General features: G+C 36.3%; 1 protein-coding gene across 3 annotated transcripts in view; it reads right to left on the minus strand.

Annotated features, from left to right (window-relative positions):
- The window catches only part of LOC128890062 (uncharacterized), a 48912-nt gene that overhangs the window by 17482 nt on the left and 11929 nt on the right, over positions 1 to 19501 (minus strand). For 2 of the 3 annotated variants that reach the window (XM_054148249.1, XM_054148250.1), the window contains exon 2: positions 6408 to 6501. In XM_054148249.1, the coding sequence (XP_054004224.1) occupies positions 6408 to 6501 (94 nt within the window). Of the gene's footprint in view, positions 1 to 6407; positions 6502 to 18317; positions 18334 to 19501 lie in introns of those variants that run through there. The other variant, XM_054148251.1, reaches the window with a different exon arrangement.

Below are 19501 nucleotides of genomic sequence, written 5' to 3' on the forward strand. Positions count from 1 at the left end.
CCATATTCGGTTTAAAAGCAATAAATAAATATATACATTTGTCTCGTAATTTAATTTAAATTTAAATTAAATTAAATTTTTATTGCGCATCGCTTAATAAACTCGAATATAATCAGCAGACCTTTAATATTTGGACAACATAGGAAACACCTCATACAAGTCGGGAGGTAGTATTTGCGACGGTGAAGAGCTGTTATGAGTGTAGCATGTTCATTTTCATATTTTGGACATTGCCGAATGACATGATCTTGATTTTCAACGCCACATTCGCAAGCACTGTCTAAAATAAATCTCACTCTGGCTAACGAATTGTTTAGGTTATAATGATTAGAGCGGGCTCTATTGCCGCCATTTGGAACCATGGTTTTCCATCATCCTTATGGAAAGATCGGACGTACTCTTTACCCTTAAATTGCCTTGTTCTTTGATTAAGATGTTAGTGGAATTCCATGTTTGAATTTTAAAGTCGCTGAGATAGTCTGTAAATGGCGTTTTGATATCCAACGTAGGAGTTTCATTTGTCGCTTGTTTCGCAAGTAAGTCCACCCTTTCATTGCCAGTAACGAGACGAACGTATCGGCGAACTTCAGATTTATTCGAAGCCTAGGATTTCACCCGTCTCCGCGTTTAACCGAACGTCTCAACCACGGATGGTGCACGGCCTCGTTATTTATGCACCGGAAATAAAGCCGCGGAGTTGAAGTTCGAGGCGACGCCGACGTTTACTGCTTGGCAGGCCCATGAATTGTATAAATAAGTTTTATTACGAGTGGCCGGACGGGAGAAGGTTACTAATAATCATTGTGGGTTGTTGGGGATATAATTCGCGGCGATGGAAGTGGCACGGAAATAGCACCGAGCGACTCGCGTACTCGCGATGGAATCGAATCGAAACGGCCGCGGCCGCGTTGCGACACACTCCGCGTTCAAGAGGACGCTGAGATTCAGCGGATGAAAGTGGTTGAACGTGATTGAACGCAATTTCGAGTTACTTGGCTTTGTCACTTCTACGTATGATTTTAATCCTTTCATAAGAAATGCATTATACAAAAAGATGCGATGGATACATATGTATATACAGGGTGAGACATTTAAAACAAGCTACTTAAATAATTCGCTCTTGAAATATTTCATTCATTTTCTTACTTGCGTATTTATTGCTACAACAAGTGTTTAAAATGATGACCTTTAACTTGGATGCATTTTATAGAACGTTCTGTAGAAATAACTACACGATGAACTTGATTTGGATCAAATGGAATGCAAGCTCCTTCATATCTGGTTGTTAGAACTTTGCAATAGATTTAATTAACTAAATACAGACTCGCATATTGTAATCGCACTAAATAGTAAATTCTAGAATGTAAGTAACTGAAACTTACAAACCATACCACTGTATGAGAATTAATTGTAATTGCTTAATTAAATAAAAAAAGAAAAAAAAAATATCTGGTTGTAGGCATTTCACTGTATACTTGCTGTTTTAACTTTCCCCCTAAATAAAAATCCATGGGTATTAAATAGGAAGATTGTGCCGGCCATTTAATGTAATATTCCCCGATCGGCCAGATCCATCGATCTCGAAATCTTCTGTTTAGCAATTAAGTAATATAATAATTCGAGGGATACCGATTGTCTAACGATCAATGGATGATATTCTAATAATAGTGGCAACATTTCTGTTAAAATCTGTGCATACTTGCGACTATTTAATGCTCCATCAAGAAAATGACGAACGATTATTTTATTATTAACCCTTTGCACTCGAGGCCTTCTTTTCTTCGAGTTGCGTTGAAATTAAACTTAAACATTATTGCTGGTTGATTTACTGCGTTAAACCTAATGGTGACCGAGAGTCACCTCTCGAGTGCAAAGAGTTAATACAATACCATGAGAACATTGACGAGGCTTATAAGTCCCGCCAGTAAATAAAGGTTTAATTATCGGTATAATGGAAAACTTCAAGCAAACATGCACTTTTAAAAATACGTATCTCATGTACGTTTATCTTGCGTAATCGTTAACAAAGTTATGCTCGACTTAGGATGTCCTGTCGAAGGGAACAACCGAATACAAAGAGTCGATAACTATGGAAAGGTCGAAATTCGTATTTTTAACGCATGTATGTGTGTATATGTAGATTTTTGCGACCGATTGTACAAATTCCATTCCGTAGAGCCAACGGTTATCAGAGTTAGAAAAGCGCGAAGAAAGAAGCAGGGTCGTTCGAACGGCCCGAACTTCTTCCCCCGAAGCTGCATGATTTCCCAAGAGAAACGGCCGAAAGTAACTCGTCTGTCGAGCAGCGAAGCGTTTCCAAATATGTAGTTGCGGTGACTGGCGGAGTCCTCGAAAGAATCGACTCGGATAAATTTGCCTTCCAGTCACCGCGTCGCGTCAAGTGTAAGGCCGATCGCACACGGCGCAACCGATTTGAAATTAGTGTTGCAAACCGTTTGCGCTCTTTGTTTTACCTACTCCACTATCTTTGTTTTACCTAGATCCACGGTTGCATGCAACTAGTTTCAGAGTGGTTTGGAACTGATCGGTTGCGCCCGTGTGCGATCGGTCTAACTCTTGTTCCTCGCGTTGACCGATGATCAATGAAAGAAAGTAGCGATAGGGGTTGAATATTTTACGCCACGTAAGAATCTTTGTTTCTTGTTCGTAACTACCGTTTCGATTAAAGCATCTTTGCATACGCTTTACTATTTCTTAGTAAGAAGAATAATAAATATGTTATTAACAAAAGATTGCAAAATAAATGAACGAAAACGTTCCTCGACAACCACGATCATGAAATGTTTTAAACTCTTAACTACAAGCGACTATACCGTAGAAATATTTGCTAAATATTTTCATGAAATCAACCATAAACGTCGACTTCGTTAATAATCCTGAGTAGCAGAGATATATTTGGAGCGACAGGATTTGCCAACGACAGCTTCCACGTTCTCGAGCTGTCAAAAGGTATATACCACGATGAGAGAGATAAAAAGGGACAGTAATTTTTTGGTCGAGCGGATTCTCAGCTCGACTATCTCAGCCGTCAGGCGAGATCGTCCAAGAACCGTGTAATTATGTCCCTCGGAATCGTGCGATGACTCCTCGACAAACTACATATCCCAAGGTTTACCACTTTATAATCAACCAGTTCCCCTTTCGCGATTCATTCCGTTCGCTTAAACGCGTCCTGTAATCGCCTCTAATTACTCGGTCCTTCTGCTCGGTGGCTGTCTTTTATCCGGCAAAGGCGACTGCGATTTCCGAGTCCGAGGGCCAACGGCAAATTTTCGGTCACGCGATCGAAACGATCGATGGTATCGATCACGCTGTCCCTTCGACTTTGGTTTCCCTGGTGGACAAGGTGGCCGGCATCCTCGTTCTCCTTTTAGATTCCATCGAGTCGTCTGGAATCGCGTTTAATTGGCTCCGCGCGTAGCGGGAGATCCTCCCCGATCGATAATTCGCAAGCCCGAAGGAGATTGAAACTGAAGCTCCTAAGTGTCTCTAATTGGCTCGAGCGGTGATTACTTTGGGCCTTGGTTTGCATCGATGCGAGACAGCGTACGCTTTTTAATAGAAGTCGTTACCGGTGCGGGCGATGGGTTTGGACTCGAGCGACTTGCTCCGAGCATCCTTGGTGGCCAGTGATGAGCAGAATTCTTATCTACAGTTACCCGCAAAAGTATCCGCCTAAGTACCTCGTACATGCTTAGTGTGTTTTATTGATTTCAAAGCTGGAATAATTAATTCAAATTATATTTGCAAGATGGTGGAATTTAATCCGTCTAGGGCCCGAATTTTGTTTCTGGCAGTTACTCATTTGCAATTGAATATTTATAAAATGTAATGGATTTTCGGCATTTTGATGAATTAGTAGTATCGCTGAATCCTACTACGGATCTGTACACAATTTGGAAAATTTTCGATGACATTCGGCCAAGTTACAGCGATTTATATTTTAAAATCTAATTGAATTTCGGAAAAAAGGACTTAAGTTTTCAATTTTTATTATTGAAACTGAACGTCGGATGAATAAACTGTAAATATAAAAAGGTTTCGTCGTGTCACACTTTATAAGGAAATATTTTTTAAGAATTAATTTGTCCAGCAAAAATCGTCCCGCGGTCAGAGTTAACGTTGATAATTCAGTTTCGCTGGACAAATCCAAGTAAAACTCTAATCAAATCTTGAGAAGAGAATATCTTTAAATGGTCCATTAAATTTGTTCATATTCAAAAAATTGTCTGAGATTCATTCTCATCGTGTACCTAAAAGCAGACATTACTTTGATAGGAGAAAAATATTTTGTAAGTTTTTATTCGAATAAATCAGAATAAAGGAATTCTAGTTAACCCTGAAAGCGGTTCTCGAAAAATCTTTTTAATAAAACGGTTGTTACAATTCTACTTAATTTGCAATTAAAATTTACAGAACTAATAGACAAAGATATAAATTCAAGACGTGTATGTACAATGATTTCTCGATGAAAAGAAATTATGTATCGGAACGGGGTTGGGAAAGAAAAGAAAAGACACGTTTTCACGGGCATTTTATCCTCCCCTATTTCTCGACCGAACAAGGGTGACTTTCTGCCTTGCGGTTATTCCCTTTCCCTGGATACAATTTAGCAAGCAAGTCGCAGCCTCGGGACGAAGCGTTTTAATGACACGTTTACAATGCGCTAGCGACCTGCGAGCAGTTTTTCCATTGAGAGGAAGCGCAAAGTGACAAAGAGTTTTCTTGCGGCTGTAAATAATTATTCCGTCTCGGGGATATTAGGGAGAAAATATTCCCCTTTGTTTCGGGGTTAATTGGATTTCTGCCAATTTCCCCACCCCCTCCCCCACAGCCAAACGTTTATTTACCTTAACAATTTCCGAGTGGCAACCCCACGCCAGCCGAACAACCCTATCTAGACAGTGTTATTCTCTCTCGTTACACGCGGACGTTCTCTTAATTACCGGTCCCCTCCTGGCGATCTAATTAACGGCCGAATAAAACGTGCCAGTACACTAGTTTCGTGGAAAACAGTCTGCGAAACAAGAGGGTAGTTTCGAAGGAAATGGAATCGAGGATATCGCTGCGAGCGTTTCAATTCCAATTGTTGGACTTGCAACGACGCGGAATTGAAATTTTTGGAGAACTTTGAAAGATGATGCTTTGGGTTAATTAGTTCTTTCGCAACTAGAATGTAAAAAACGCATTAAAGAATGCATTAAAGAAATCGCGATGAGTATAAATTACGTTATGCGTACAGGGTGAGTTTCGTTCGTTGATTTTCTCGGTTTAAGATCTACTAATGGATCCTATTTTACGAATAAATTAAAAAATGACACGTAAACAGCTACTTTACGAATGTATGAAAAATTTGTATTCGGTACTCGCGAATAAGGTTTACGCAACTCTGACTTGTATTAACCCTTTGATATACCCGTTGCGTGCATATGAAATATCTTAAGAAATGAGCGCAGAGAAATGTTTATATCCGTTAAATCATTTTTTGTTTAAATATCAGCTTATGAGGGATGATGAGACGAAACTTTTTTATATTTACAGTTTATTCATAGGACATTTAGTTTTGAAAATAATAAGTTCGTTGTAAAAATTGAATTTCAGGAAAAAGGTCTAAGTTCTCAATTTTTATCTCTGAATATTCGACTACTTTTGAATAAACTGTAAATATAAAATAGTCTCGTTTAATCATTCTTTATAAGATATTTTTTTTAATTCAATTGTTCGACTGTTGTTTTTGTTTTCTTTAAGACAACAGCAACAGGATTAGGCCACTACGCGATCTCAGGAAAAAGGTCTCTTAAGTTTTTAATTTTTATTTTTAAAACTAAACATCCTTTGAATAAACTGAATATATAGAATAGTCTCGTTTAATCATTCTTTATAAAATATTCTTTTAAAATTCGATTATTTCACTGTTGTTTTTGTTTTCTTTATAACGACTGCAACAGGATCAGGCTACTACGTTATCTCAGGAAAAAGGACTTTTAAGTTTTCAATTTTTATTTTTGAAACTAAACGTTCTATGAATAAACAGTAAATATAAAAAAGTTCCGTCTTATCATCCCCTATCAGCTGATATTTATTTAAAATTCATACCTCTACGCCTCTTAGAATTTCTAGCAAGAATCGTCCCGCAGTCAAAGGATTAATTAATAGTTAATGTTTATACTACCAACAGGTCAGATAATTCGTTTCATTTTCTCTCTTATTTGACTCGACAAAATAACGTCTTGAAATTGCTGAATAGTCTCGCGAAAATACGAACTCGATCTCACCTCGATTCACCCCTCGAATAACTTCTCGGTTTAAACGAAGGGACCGTGATTTGAATCTTTCAAGAATAGGCTCATCGCTAGGGGAACGAGAAGAATGGAAAGTTTAATTACCTCGAATTGTCGGAGATGAATCCGCGACGTCGGTTGCCAGATCGACGAGGTCCTCCAACCCTCCTCTATCACCCCCACAGTTCATCGTCATGTCCTGAAACGAAAAAATTCTTCGTGAATATCGTAAAATAAATTCGCTTAGCTTGCTTTGCTTTGCCGTAACAAATTTCGCTTGAACCTTACGTATTTCTTCCAGTAAATACATTTTTATTCTCAATTCCAGAATTCTATGACTAACGTTTAGAACAAAAATATACAGGGTATCCCGTGTATCTGGTGGTACAAGCAGGGAGTGATTCTACGTAAAAAATTGAATCGAAAATGTACAATAAAATTTTTCCGTATGACGCTTTATTTTCGAAAAAAATAAGTTTGAAAATTTGTCGAGTATGCGTGCACTTTTACCAGATTCAGCTCGACAGATTTCATTATAGATCGTAAGCATAAGAAAAAAGTAAAATCTATGTAAGAGATATCGCCATGTTGATAATGTTTATAAATATTGCAAGAAGCACGGAAGTACTCCCCTACTCGGAACGGTAAGATAGTAAATTTTCAAAACTTATCCTTTCGAAAATAAAGCATCATATGATAAAATTTTATTCTACATTTTCGATTCAATTTTTCATGTAAAAATCACTCTCTGCTCGTTTATACCACCAGTTACGGAACTCCCTGTATATCTAGCAATGAAGATATTGTCCCGTCTCGATACAGATCGCGAACGTGAAGGATGCACTCAGGAAACCAGACAAGATGCCTTTTTTAAGCCAATTTCGGTCGACTAACACGAAACAGAATTAATACATCGGAGCACAGAGTAGCAGTTTGCATTAATGAGTCTCAGCCAAGCTGAACGACACGCGGAAGGATCGTTTAATATAGTCGTAGAGCGAGGAGGAGCGACGACGGGTTGCATGAACTGCAATAAGAATTCCAAGAACGTGAAAACTGAGCGTGTGCGTGCGAGTGCCGAACACATTCCCCCGAGAAAAAGGAAAAAAATATCCGTCAAAAGGGTTAACGAGATTCTTCGAGGCTGTCAGCACTTCCTGGCAACAACGTCGGCCCGCTCATTTCCAAAATTGAAACGTATAAAAAGCAGGCGCTTACATTAACCGGCTCCGGTCACCGTAATGCGGCACTTTGTAATCGGTGAGTGCTCGTTACGAGTTTCTCCCGGAACATAACGCTTGTTTGCAGCATAATTGTACAGTGCGTTGACTCGTGCTGCCGGTGAACGTTTAATTACCCTCGATTTTCCATAAAACTGCGCTCCACCGGCTGCTAATTCGAGCCGTTCGTTAACCAGCGCATTTACGAATTAAACGCCCCTCGCGAATAAGCGTCGAACCGTTTCTCGACGTCTCGCAACGACTCGGAACGAGACGAAAGAGTAACTCGGACAGAAAGGATTGGGAAGATCACGGACAACCTTTACGCGATGCGAGGTGTTTGTTACAAGGGTCGCATAAGTGGGTGTAGAAAGTATTCGTACACCGATCAATTTCCAAAAAAACTATGTAAAATTGTAATTTATTAAATTATTTTTGATAAACAATGACATTCTACATATTCTCGGAAATCTCTAGAATAGATAGATTACAAAAAGAAATAGCTATTTACGTAAGTTGCAAAATTAACAAGAAAAAAACAATTAATCGATAGAAATGTTGAAGCAATAAGTATTCGCACAACTGTTTAATTTTTAACACTTGATTAAAAAAAAAAGAAATGTACATTAATTTATAAGTATATAATACTTCCTTCGTGGGATTTCCTTTTGATTTTATAACTATTATAACTTTGATCTAAGCATTAAATTAACTAAATTATTAGTTAGAAGTTAATAAGAAGTGGGATCTTCTTCCATTCTTCTATTAGTGCCTTTTTTTAAAGTAATTTACTGGAAATTTGATGTTTTCTAACTCGTACGGAACAATAAACCAATGTGTTTACGTTACAAACTCTACTATAAATGGTTCGTCATAAGAATCGTACAAATACTTATTGCTTCTACACTTTTACCCACTTTTCACATTTTTTTGTTAATTTCACAAATTATATTAACTAGTAAATGTTGTTTGGACTATATCTATCTTAGAGACTTCCGAGAATATGTAAAATATCATTGATTATAAAAAAAGAAGTTAAGAAACTACAATTTCACACAAAAGTTTTTTGGACAATTGATCGGTGTACGAATACATTCTACACCCACTGTAAGTGCTGGCTGATTGCTTTAAGGGGGTCATCCTGCGTGACGGGCGTCTTTTTTTACTGTTTTTTCGGAATTTTTGATAGCGAAATGAAAAATCACAGAGCCTACAAATTTTTATTATATATTTGTTCAGCCTTTAACTGTAACTTTGAATTTTTTAAAGCAAAAATATAATGTGGCAGAATACATTTATCACAAGTGAGGCTTGTAGTAAACATACTAAGGTCCTTCAATGTTATTGAATGTTTTCAAACATTCTCTACTCAATTACGCTGCAATTTACAGTATTGTCTCGAAATAAGCAAGTGACCTTGAATGACCTTGACTAATTATGGTTGTTGAATTCCTAATAAAAAGATTATCATTGTAGGTATTTGAAAAAGGGTGGTTTTATTTTAAAAAATGGTGATTTTTATATCTTTTTAAAAAAATGACAAAAACAAAAATGTTTTTGAGATCGTGTGAGCTTCATTGAACCATTCAACTTTATTCTTAAGATATTTGAGGTGGTAACGTTAAGTGACTCACCTTGTATAAGTAACTGTTGCCCAATTATTTGAGATATACAAATGGACGTTATGTAAAAATTACGGTGAGCACCGAAAATAGTAATTTTCGAACATTGCCCTTTCCAAGTCAATAAAAGTACAAGGGGGAGATGTCTATAAATATCCCGTTTACAATTTTCTTCGTCAGGATCGTTAAAATTGGTGAGAGCAGCGCCGGTTTCGACCATTTCGAAATGCAAAACTTGTCCCGACTTTCCCATGCCGATTTACCGGCCTGCTACCGAGTGGTCGGTTTATGGCTGACCTTGGTCGTTCGTAAATTTAGGAAATTTATTGCAACCACCGGTGGTGACGATGGTGGTGCGGCTGTGTGGAAATGCGTGTACCCACTACCCAGTGACCCAGAGACACCAGCAATAAACGGTTGAAAACGGTGGTTGGGGTTATTGTGTCCTCGGTAGCTTCCAACGATTTTTCCCGTGTAACGACAGTTACAGGGCCCACTTTCACGATTTTTGGGACCGGCAAAATTTACCTAAACATTTCTCGATGCGCACAGATTTATTTTCCTGAAGCAGTGGGGCGCTGTGTAGCAACAACGCCCCACTCTGGAATTGATAAGCAATAGTATATACAGTATGTCCCACGAAATCCTGGACAGTCGATTATTTCGTAACCTATTAAAGATACGAAAAAAGTTTTTTATATGAAATTGAATGGCAAGAGGGGTCCGATTTATTGGCCGTAACAATTTTTTTTATCATTATTGTTTACAGAGATATGAAAATTACGTTTGATTTTTCAAATGGGATTATATACTTTTTGTTTGATCAATAGATAGTACGTTTCAAGACGAATTCAGCAAGCTTAATGTAAACACCCTTTTACAAATTGTTTTTAAGATATTACGCGTAAAAGTTTACTGATTTTCGGTACAAGAAAATCTACGAGATCAGGAAGCACAGTAGGGGGTCTTGACTCTCGACCGCACTTAAAATGCTACGGGTTAAACCGTGCCTCTTGAAACCGATACGAAGAGACTGCGGTAGGAACGGCAGACCTAAATTCTACATAATAGTTTTTTTCACAACCGTTAGCTTTACGGCATGCAGAAAAATGTCGCCCATGTTTTAGTAATGAAATAAAGCTAACGGATAAAGCTAAAGGATTTTTAGGAGAAAAAAATATAAAAATATAAATTAATTTGAGATAAAAATAATATTTTATTTTGGAATCCCTTCCACGTGCCTTCCATCATTTAGTATACAATTTATTATTCGTTTTAGAAATTGTTTTTCTACTTTTACAGGAGTATCTGTAGGAACGTTGCAACACGCGTTAATAATGTGAAAAAACTATTATGTAGAATTTAGTGCTTCCTGGTCTCGCAGATTTTCTTGTACCGAAAATCAGTAAACTTTTACGCGTAATATCTTAAAAACAATTTGTAAAAGGGTGTTTACATTAAGCTTGCTGAATTCGTCTTGAAACGTACTATCTATTGATCAAACAAAAAGTATATAATCCCATTTGAAAAACCAAACGTAACTTTCATATCTCTGTAAACAATAATGATAAAAAAAAATTATTACGGCCAATAAATCGGACCCCTCTTGCCATTCAATTTCATATCAGAAACTTTTTTCGTATCTTTAATAGGTTACGAAATAATTGGCTGTCTAGGATTTCGTGGTACATACTGTATATGTATATGAACCCTAGACTGGACGAATCGATTATCTCCAGTTTTTGAAAAATCTTAAAAGTGTCAAAGCACTTGGTACAGTCGTAATTTTTTATATTTATATGTAATAACTTTCCTGAATAAGAAAGATTAACACCATTAAACGACAAGCATGATTACATCACATTATTATTTATTATTATTATTATTATTATTGTTATTATTATTATGTTTTTTCTTTTCTCAGACGTTATGTCTGGTTAGTAATGGATATCCACGCGGACCTTGATCAAGCGTGTTGTCTTTATAACTGTATGATAATTATTATTATTGTGTGCTTAGAAATTTCCGCATAATTGAGCATGTATCAATAATGACTGATGTCTGTAATTGTACATATGTATGTGTTTGGGTGTAGTTCCATTGCTTTAATGTGTTAGTGGATGTTGTGGGGTATGACTTCTGTGGTTGATATTATGATTGGTATTATTTCGGCTTTGTCCTGGTGTCACATACAAACTATAAAATTATTGCTTGAGCACAGGTGTTGTTCTTTGGAGAAGGATAGAACATAACATGTTTTCTCATTTTAGCACTAGTAAATTCGAATTCTTTTCGGATCTCTCACTTGACGGCCGACTTCAAACAGAAAGATGGGAATAGCGAGTTGCTTATTTCGAGGCGGAAAACAGTTGCTTATTTCGAGACAATACTCTATTATCCATCTATATTAAATATATTCTTGATCTCATTTAAAGCAAAGAACTACTGCACTTACACATAATCCGTCGATTCCGTATCCTACATATGTATATTCAATCATTTCCATTGTACGGATCACCAATTAAGTTCATTGGACAAAACTTGTACGAGTTTTATCTTTGCGAACTTCGTCGTCAAGGAATTAAGAAATCTTATACAAATTTAAAATCTTAAAGAAGAAATAAATTTTAAATCGTGCAAAGAAACGTTCAAGAATACACGTTTACATATTTCGCTACATTCTGAACGTGACTTCGTCCCTTCGATCCTGTCATCGATGAGAATATCAGACTGCAGAATTCTACTAGAGATGGGCAAAATTTCATTTTGCAGTCGGGGTAGCGTTGTTAATTAATTACAAATTATTCAAGTTACTCGCAGCAGGCGTAACTTCCGCGAAGATCGTCATCAGTCATAAAACGTAGATTTGCATAAATAAGGGCGCAAAATGTGAGCATATCGAACCAGAAATCGTGATTCCCAAGCAGTAGCCCTACAAAGTATCTCGGAGGAATATGTAAATCCGCGTGAAATGAAGGCTTGTTTCATCGAATTACGGGGCCGTAATTAAAGAGATTGCTCAATTTATACCCGATTAAGCGTCCACGTGAATTGGATTGGTCGAACGAGGACCGTCGCGAGAATCGATTTGCTGCAATTTCAAAAAAGAGAAAAAAAACTATTCGCGCCGAAAAATAAAACGAACGGGTTCGGGACGAACGACGCCCGGCGAGCAACCGGGCCAAAGAGAACATTTTCATTTCGTGAATCCCTTTTGAACGGAGAGTAATGGATATCGTTCGCGAAATGAGGGTAATAAACGCCGATAAAATAAGCCAGGAATAAAATGCTGAAGAGGCGAGTTAACGCGGTCCCGTAACCGAGAGACAAAAATTCTTTTCGGCGGAATCGAAAGAAATACGTTTTCCAACCGTTTTATCGATAACGGTACCAGCTTTAACTGGAACAAACAATTCATTCTCAACGCTTACCTTTGATAACTTTGGGCAGTGCTGGGTGGTGAAAGTGAAAAACTCGATGTTGGAACTCGTATGTTGGATTACAAATTGGTTTAATTAGAATGTATAGAGCGAATCTACAGTCCACATGGTACATTTGTACGTTATTCCTTAAATTGCTTAATTCCTTAATTCCTTAAATTAGTTCAGAAAACAAAACAAAGCAAAGACAATTAGTGCCAAGCATGAAATAATAAACTTAACACTTTATTTACCGGGAGCCTATTTTTAGACTTTTTAATTGCAGTATTTAGCTATTCGAATTTATTTACAGTGTCGATGATTGTCTACTTACAATGATCAGTGTTTGGAAACAGACTTGGCTTTGAATGTACTCAGTAACATTATGGAGGAATTATTGTCAGCCTAGATTGGCATATGCCACTGTAGAAAATTCTTTCTTTCATTAAAGACTGTTTCTAAATAGCCCGGCAGATAAAGTGTTAATAGCGGGAAGTACAAATTGGTTGAAATTTTAACAACCATTAACTTTACCTTTGCAGAAGAAAATAAATGCGACGAAAGAATTGGAGTGCTATTCTGTATATCTAAGACTTTTACTTTCTCTATTCGGCTTTCTCGTCATCAAGTACCTTCTACTTTTCCTAAAACTGAATAACGTTAAAAAAAAACGATTTCGTAGCTCGAGAGCGGTACAAATATTATAACTCGAAAACGGTTATAATTGTAAGTATCGCGTTGGATCGATTCCATTCAGAGCAACTCGGAGCAAAAGCTCAACGAAAGAACGGAATTAACTTTCTATTGTTACGACCGGGACGAAAATTTGTTTCTCTATCCGATTCGACTTTTTCATTCCGTTGGACGCGTATTTTACTCCGCCTTTTATACTTTTAAATTACTTGCCGTAAAAGCTCTCCGCGCCTTTTAATTTGCCACGGACGCAAGCGTTTATATGGAAGCAATTTTTTCGTCTCATTTAAATTTGTAATTTTTGTGCAAATAAGGGGTTGTTTCGCGATTAAAATGTGTCGGGAACGGAAGATTAACGGCACATCCGCGATATTGATTCGTAGAGCAAGTAGAACTACTACAAACTGACCCGGTTCCCGCTTCGGAACCGAGTTTAATGGAATCCGTGACACAGGGCAAGGAAGCAGTCCCTAGAAACGCAATTTTACAGCAACTATGAGAAGCGTTTTATTTAACGTGTTTTCCAGCTTTTCAACTTAAAGCTGAATCCGTTTAACGAATTAGGTATGGTCAATTCATTACAGCATTTTCGGAATACAAATTTCCACTTGCCTTCTCAAACAAAAGAACAATTTGTAATTCTTTGTATCATAAAATCTGAATATCGTTAGGACGCATCCTTGAGTATTTAACCAAGCATTACTTCTTATTATTAGACTGCGGATCTTTTATAGGAAATTTATAGGAAATTTGAATGTGTAAGAAACTACAAAACGCAAACAATATGCAAGAATATAAAAAAGATTGAAAGTAAAGTTCATGTTATAATATTTGCAGAAAAAGATAAATTCCTATTTATGTTAAATTTTTGTAGGGACGTTCGCGAAGATTTTATTTTGCATAAAGTTCCGCAGTCTACTTATTAGATACCTCTGCGAATTATTTGATTTTCCGAGACAATTAACAAAATTTTTAAATTACTGTCTTCGAATAATTAAACGTGTACAAACAATGAGTATAGAAAGTAAATACTCAAATCGTTTAGTATCGATATCGGCAGATACCCAATTAAAGGGCACCGATGTGGATTAACTTTTTACAAAATGATGATATCATTAACAGATGCTAGTCAGTTTTTTAGTAGCGATGATTCAGTTTAAAGGACAAAAATCATCAAAGTGTTATTATTTATCAGTTATTATTAAGTATTATATATAAGAAAGTGTTATTATTTATGAGTGTTATTAGATAATATTCATCTTATAAAAAATACATAATATGAAACAGCATTTGTAAATAAATAATTCCTCGTTGTAAAATTTAAGTATAGAATTTGAATGTGAATTCAAAACGTCTTTGGTATGCAAAAACTTTTCGCATATTTTATCATTTTATTAAACAAGGAGAAGTTTGATTAATAAAATGAAAAATTTGCCTAGATCCTTGTTAAACTAAGCGGGAGTTGTATTACGTGTATTTATATATTCATTGTAAATTGGTGGGTTAAATTACAATGTAATTGGCGGGTTGTTGGGCAATGATCGTGGGGAAGATAAAATGAAATCATGGCCGTGTACAACTACAAACTGGAAGATTGTCGATAATGGACGCGCGTGAACGGAGATCCGTGAGTCCGTCCTCCTTGAATACGGTGGTAGATTTCGCGCGATAAATCGTCACGCGAAAATGAGAGACAAGAGGGAAGCGTGACAGGCCGCTGCTCGTTAAATAAAAGTCGGTAACGAGGTAGAAAATGAACAAGCCAGAAGATGGATTAGCTCGCGCGTAATGTACGAATCAGCTGGTGCTGCGTCAAACACTTTTTGGCCCTTTCACTCTGCTAATAATTAAAGTAATAATTTTAACCCACATTAGTATTTCTCAAACGTCACCACGGACCTCGACCGATAACGTGGATTATCGCCATGCTCGATTAACTTTTTTAAACTAAATTTAATACAAATGATCGATGTTAGAATAATAGAATAATAATTTTAACCTAGATTAGTAGGTTAAATTTAATAAAAGTTAGAACAATAATTTTAATCTACATTAGTAGGTTAAATTTAATAAAAGTTAGAACAATAATTTTAACCTACATTAGTACGGATTCCAACAATTTATGTATTTCGCTCATCAAGTAGCATAGATTCTACTTTAGCATTAAATATATTTATTTGTTAATAACAATTTTTTATTAACTATACAGTGTTATTAACACATGCAATGAACTTTATCAAGACAGATTTTTTACAACAGATTCACATAGATAACTGTCTACATGAAAATACATATAGTATTATATTATTAATATCTTTTCAATAAACAAAAATAGGCAAACGGGGTTTGTTCCTTCATTTTAAAGATACTTTGAGGAAAAAATTTATCCTAGTCTCGTTCAGACATAATCAGGCAAACATATTAAATTGCGCATCGGAAATTTACTTTTGTCATTAAAAATCGAGCTAATATGCTGGTCAATTAGTAAACTTGAAAATAATTATTACACATATTTAAAATATTTAAAATTTTGTGATCGATACAGTGTATAAAAAGCTATATAAGGAAATTTTTTGATAATTTTGCATGCAGCTCTAGCTGTGTACGAGGAGTTTGAACACACACAAAAATATTACGAAATTGAACGGTTGAGCGTTAACGACAATACTTAAATATAAACATCACCTTATATTTAATAACTTTTAACTTATTTTATTTGTGTTTCATAAACTTTAGGGCATTGTTAAAGATATAAAATAATTGATTTCTTTCATTTCAACAAAGATTGAAAATCAATTTTTTGTTAATATCTCCTTAACGAAGCCTCGGACAACATTTTCGCTAAGGAAAAAGTTGTTTCAAATCACCTCCTGAATCCCCCTTTTCGAGAAGTTACAACATTTTTGGGACACCCTGTATTATCTCTAAAACAATGGAGATTACCCAGAATCGAAGGATTCAAAACTATGGATTAAAATGTATCCCCATTGAATTAAAGCAGGTACATTCTATATTGCGAATTAAAGACACGGGTTGCGATAAAACTCCATTTACGTCGAATTAAATATAGGTACATTATGAAAGTCGTACGAGCTATCTAAACGGCATGCAATTCTAATAAACTTACGACGTTTCATCGAATCACGGATCTAATTCGATCGTTCGTAATTTTAAAGGAAAAGGGATGGGTCGTTGCGCTTGTAAAGTGTTTGTATCGAGTTAATAGCGTAATTGAATTGCAATTACGATCAAACGGAAGCGTCAGCGCGTTCTGCTTGCGCGTTAATTGATTAATAACGCAACGGTCGTTAATGAACGCGCGTTCAGGTGAACAGACTGCTTTTTATTTTTATTCGTGTATTCGCGTACAGTTTAATTCCCGCGACTAACAATGTAGTCGGGTCGGTGTACTATCTGGTATCGAAAACCGATATTTTTACCGTGGCGGTAGCGAAACGCCGCGCGCCAGGCCGGAAAGAAGGCGGTGAAATATTGACTCGATACAATAAACGCCGCCCATGGACGGCCACTGAATTTCCTTTTGTCGAATTATCGAATTTAAATGTATCCGTGTTTTTGCACGGCTACGATTATTAAAGAGATAAGACGGAACAAATGCGACCGATAATAATACCGTGCCGTGGGAAATCAACGTTCGCGATGAATCGTGGAATGTTAACCCATTCGCTGGCAACTACGAGGTGTCTCGTACTTCAAATTGATTGCAATTACTCGAAGGATCAGTTTATAGCATTTTGAGTCACAAATTATTGTAAAAGATCGTATATTTTCTTTTTAAAACAACAAATTTAACACTTTGCACTCGAGAGTTGAGTGAGAGTCACCACTAAGTTTCCTTCAGGTTTAATTTCTTTGGGACTCGAAGTGTCAATAAAATGATTGTCGTTGACAAACGTTGAGCCAAAGGTGACCTGATTCTCGAATCTCAAATTAGAGATCTCATCTTCGAAGTCGATATAATCTTAGCACTCGTGGCAATAGAATGCTAAGAAAGCATCTCGAGTTGCTGATAGATACCAGGAAAAAAGGCCTCGAGTGCAAAGGGTTAAATGAATATCAGCTTGTAGGGGATGATAAGACGGAACTTTTTTATATTTAATGTTTATTCATAGGACGTTTAGTTTCAAAAATAAAAATTAAAAACTTAAGCGACCTTTTTCCTGAGATCACGTAGTCGCCTTAGACCTTTTACCTGAAATTCAATTTTTCCAACAAACTTATTATTTTCAAAACTAAATGTCCTATGAATAAATTGTACATATAAAAAAGTTTCGTCTCATCATCCCTTATAAGCTGATATTTAAACAAAAAAATGATTTAACGGATATAAACATTTCTCTGAGCTCATTTCGTGAGGGCTTAGCATTCGTAACAATAGAATGCTAAGAAAGCATCTCGAGTTGCTGATAGATACCAGAAAAAAGGCCTCGAGTGCAAAGTGTTAATACCACTTTATATTATCAAAATAATAATCTAGATTTCATATCTGTATTAAATCATGGCGCCCAAGGCAAAACGCTTTAAATTTGCCTGACAGTGAACTGGGATTAAACTGCTCTCTGTTTGAGGGAAAAAACATGAACGATGACCAACCACAAGAAGTGAAAATCACACTGACATCCCTACGGACAGCGGAATGGAAGAGAACAGCTTCGCCTCGCAGCAAAACTATCAAGAACTGAAATTGGTCGTTCTAAATTAATCCAAACTAGAGATCCCTACTTCACGTGTATCGAAATACCCGGGTAATTAATGGATCCGTGTTTTAATCCGTGTATTTTTAATACACGGGTACGCACATTGATTTGGACAGTTATTTTAATTAATAAATAAAGCTTTACTAATTACACTAACAAATTTATTCTGCTATATTTATTCTTCTTATGTTTATATTTTTATATTTATTTGTTTTATTGCTTATCAATTTTTTCAAAATTAATAAGGATCGTTATTTTAGAATGAAAGCTTTTTTTACATAAAAGTTTGTATATAAAACTAATTGAATACTGCATCCGTGTATTTCAATGCACGTATATGTACCTAGATATCCGTGTATTTAGACATCCAGGTGTCAGCGTATTTCAGTACCCGTATTTCAATACGTGTTCCGTGTAACCGTGTATTTTAATACCCGTTCAAAACCGTGATCTTTAATCCATACCTATCCGACACAACAAAAAAGAAAAACATCAGCTTCCTCCTGCAACCAATGGACACAAAAGTGCGACCATTCATTATCAAACTTTGTACAAGATACTCCAATAAGTTTCAGTATAGTAATCTTACCGTTTATCGATAACAACCACGTACGAAAGAAGAAAGAAGGCTACAGCACGAATGAAAAGATTAGACACTTGACGAGAGCAAAAGCACACGTTACATTATGGATATTGGACGTTGCTAGGTCGTGAAAGATAACGTAAAAAATAAAACGGAGGTTGTAATTAATAGCAGGATAGAGATTCCTATCTCTTGGAGAACTCTTAAGTAAACTTGCGGCTTCTAATTAATATCAGGAGATTAACGGTTCTGGATAAAAAATGTATAGTAAATTATGAAGCTTGAACACGCTTGCAGCTATAAAGTCGTAAGTGCATAATAAGAAAACACGCGCAAAGGTTGATAGTTGATAACAATCGACTAATCGAGGAGAATAAATGTTCGGGAGGAGCTACGACTCGTAATTCGTTTACGACATTTTTATGCACTACTCGTATTATTGAAACGCAGTTATCGGCAGGTAGCGATATCGAATATCGATACTCTTACGCGAGGCGGATGCGCAAAGGTGCCGTAAAAAGCCAACAAAACGTCGAGTTCGCCTCGTAAATGATATATCGTAAATATGATACCGATACAAGCCGTCTGTAAATATTTTGCATATTTTTGCATACCATGCTGTAAATCGATTTTCCACCGAGAAACGATAAAATTGGACGTTTAACAGAATCGCTACTGTGCGTCGAATAATAGACTTAAAGCCTGGCGACGTTAAAAGGAGGAGATAGAGAATGGAACAGTGGAGAAAAACTCGGCGGAGTTTGATAAATAACAGATTTATGCAAGAGGATTAAAAAAAGCTATAGCAAAGCTTTATAAGAGTACTGTTCTGTCCTGTATTGTACTGTGCATCTAAAAACCACGAAAACAGGGTAATAAACTGGAATTTCCTTCGGGTAAGTATTAATTCCGCTTAATCTCGCTGAAATACAGGCCGATTCGTA

Source organism: Hylaeus anthracinus, unplaced genomic scaffold, assembly GCF_026225885.1.
Source record: "Hylaeus anthracinus isolate JK02 unplaced genomic scaffold, UHH_iyHylAnth1.0_haploid 12000, whole genome shotgun sequence".
NCBI classification, from domain to species: domain Eukaryota; kingdom Metazoa; phylum Arthropoda; class Insecta; order Hymenoptera; family Colletidae; genus Hylaeus; species Hylaeus anthracinus.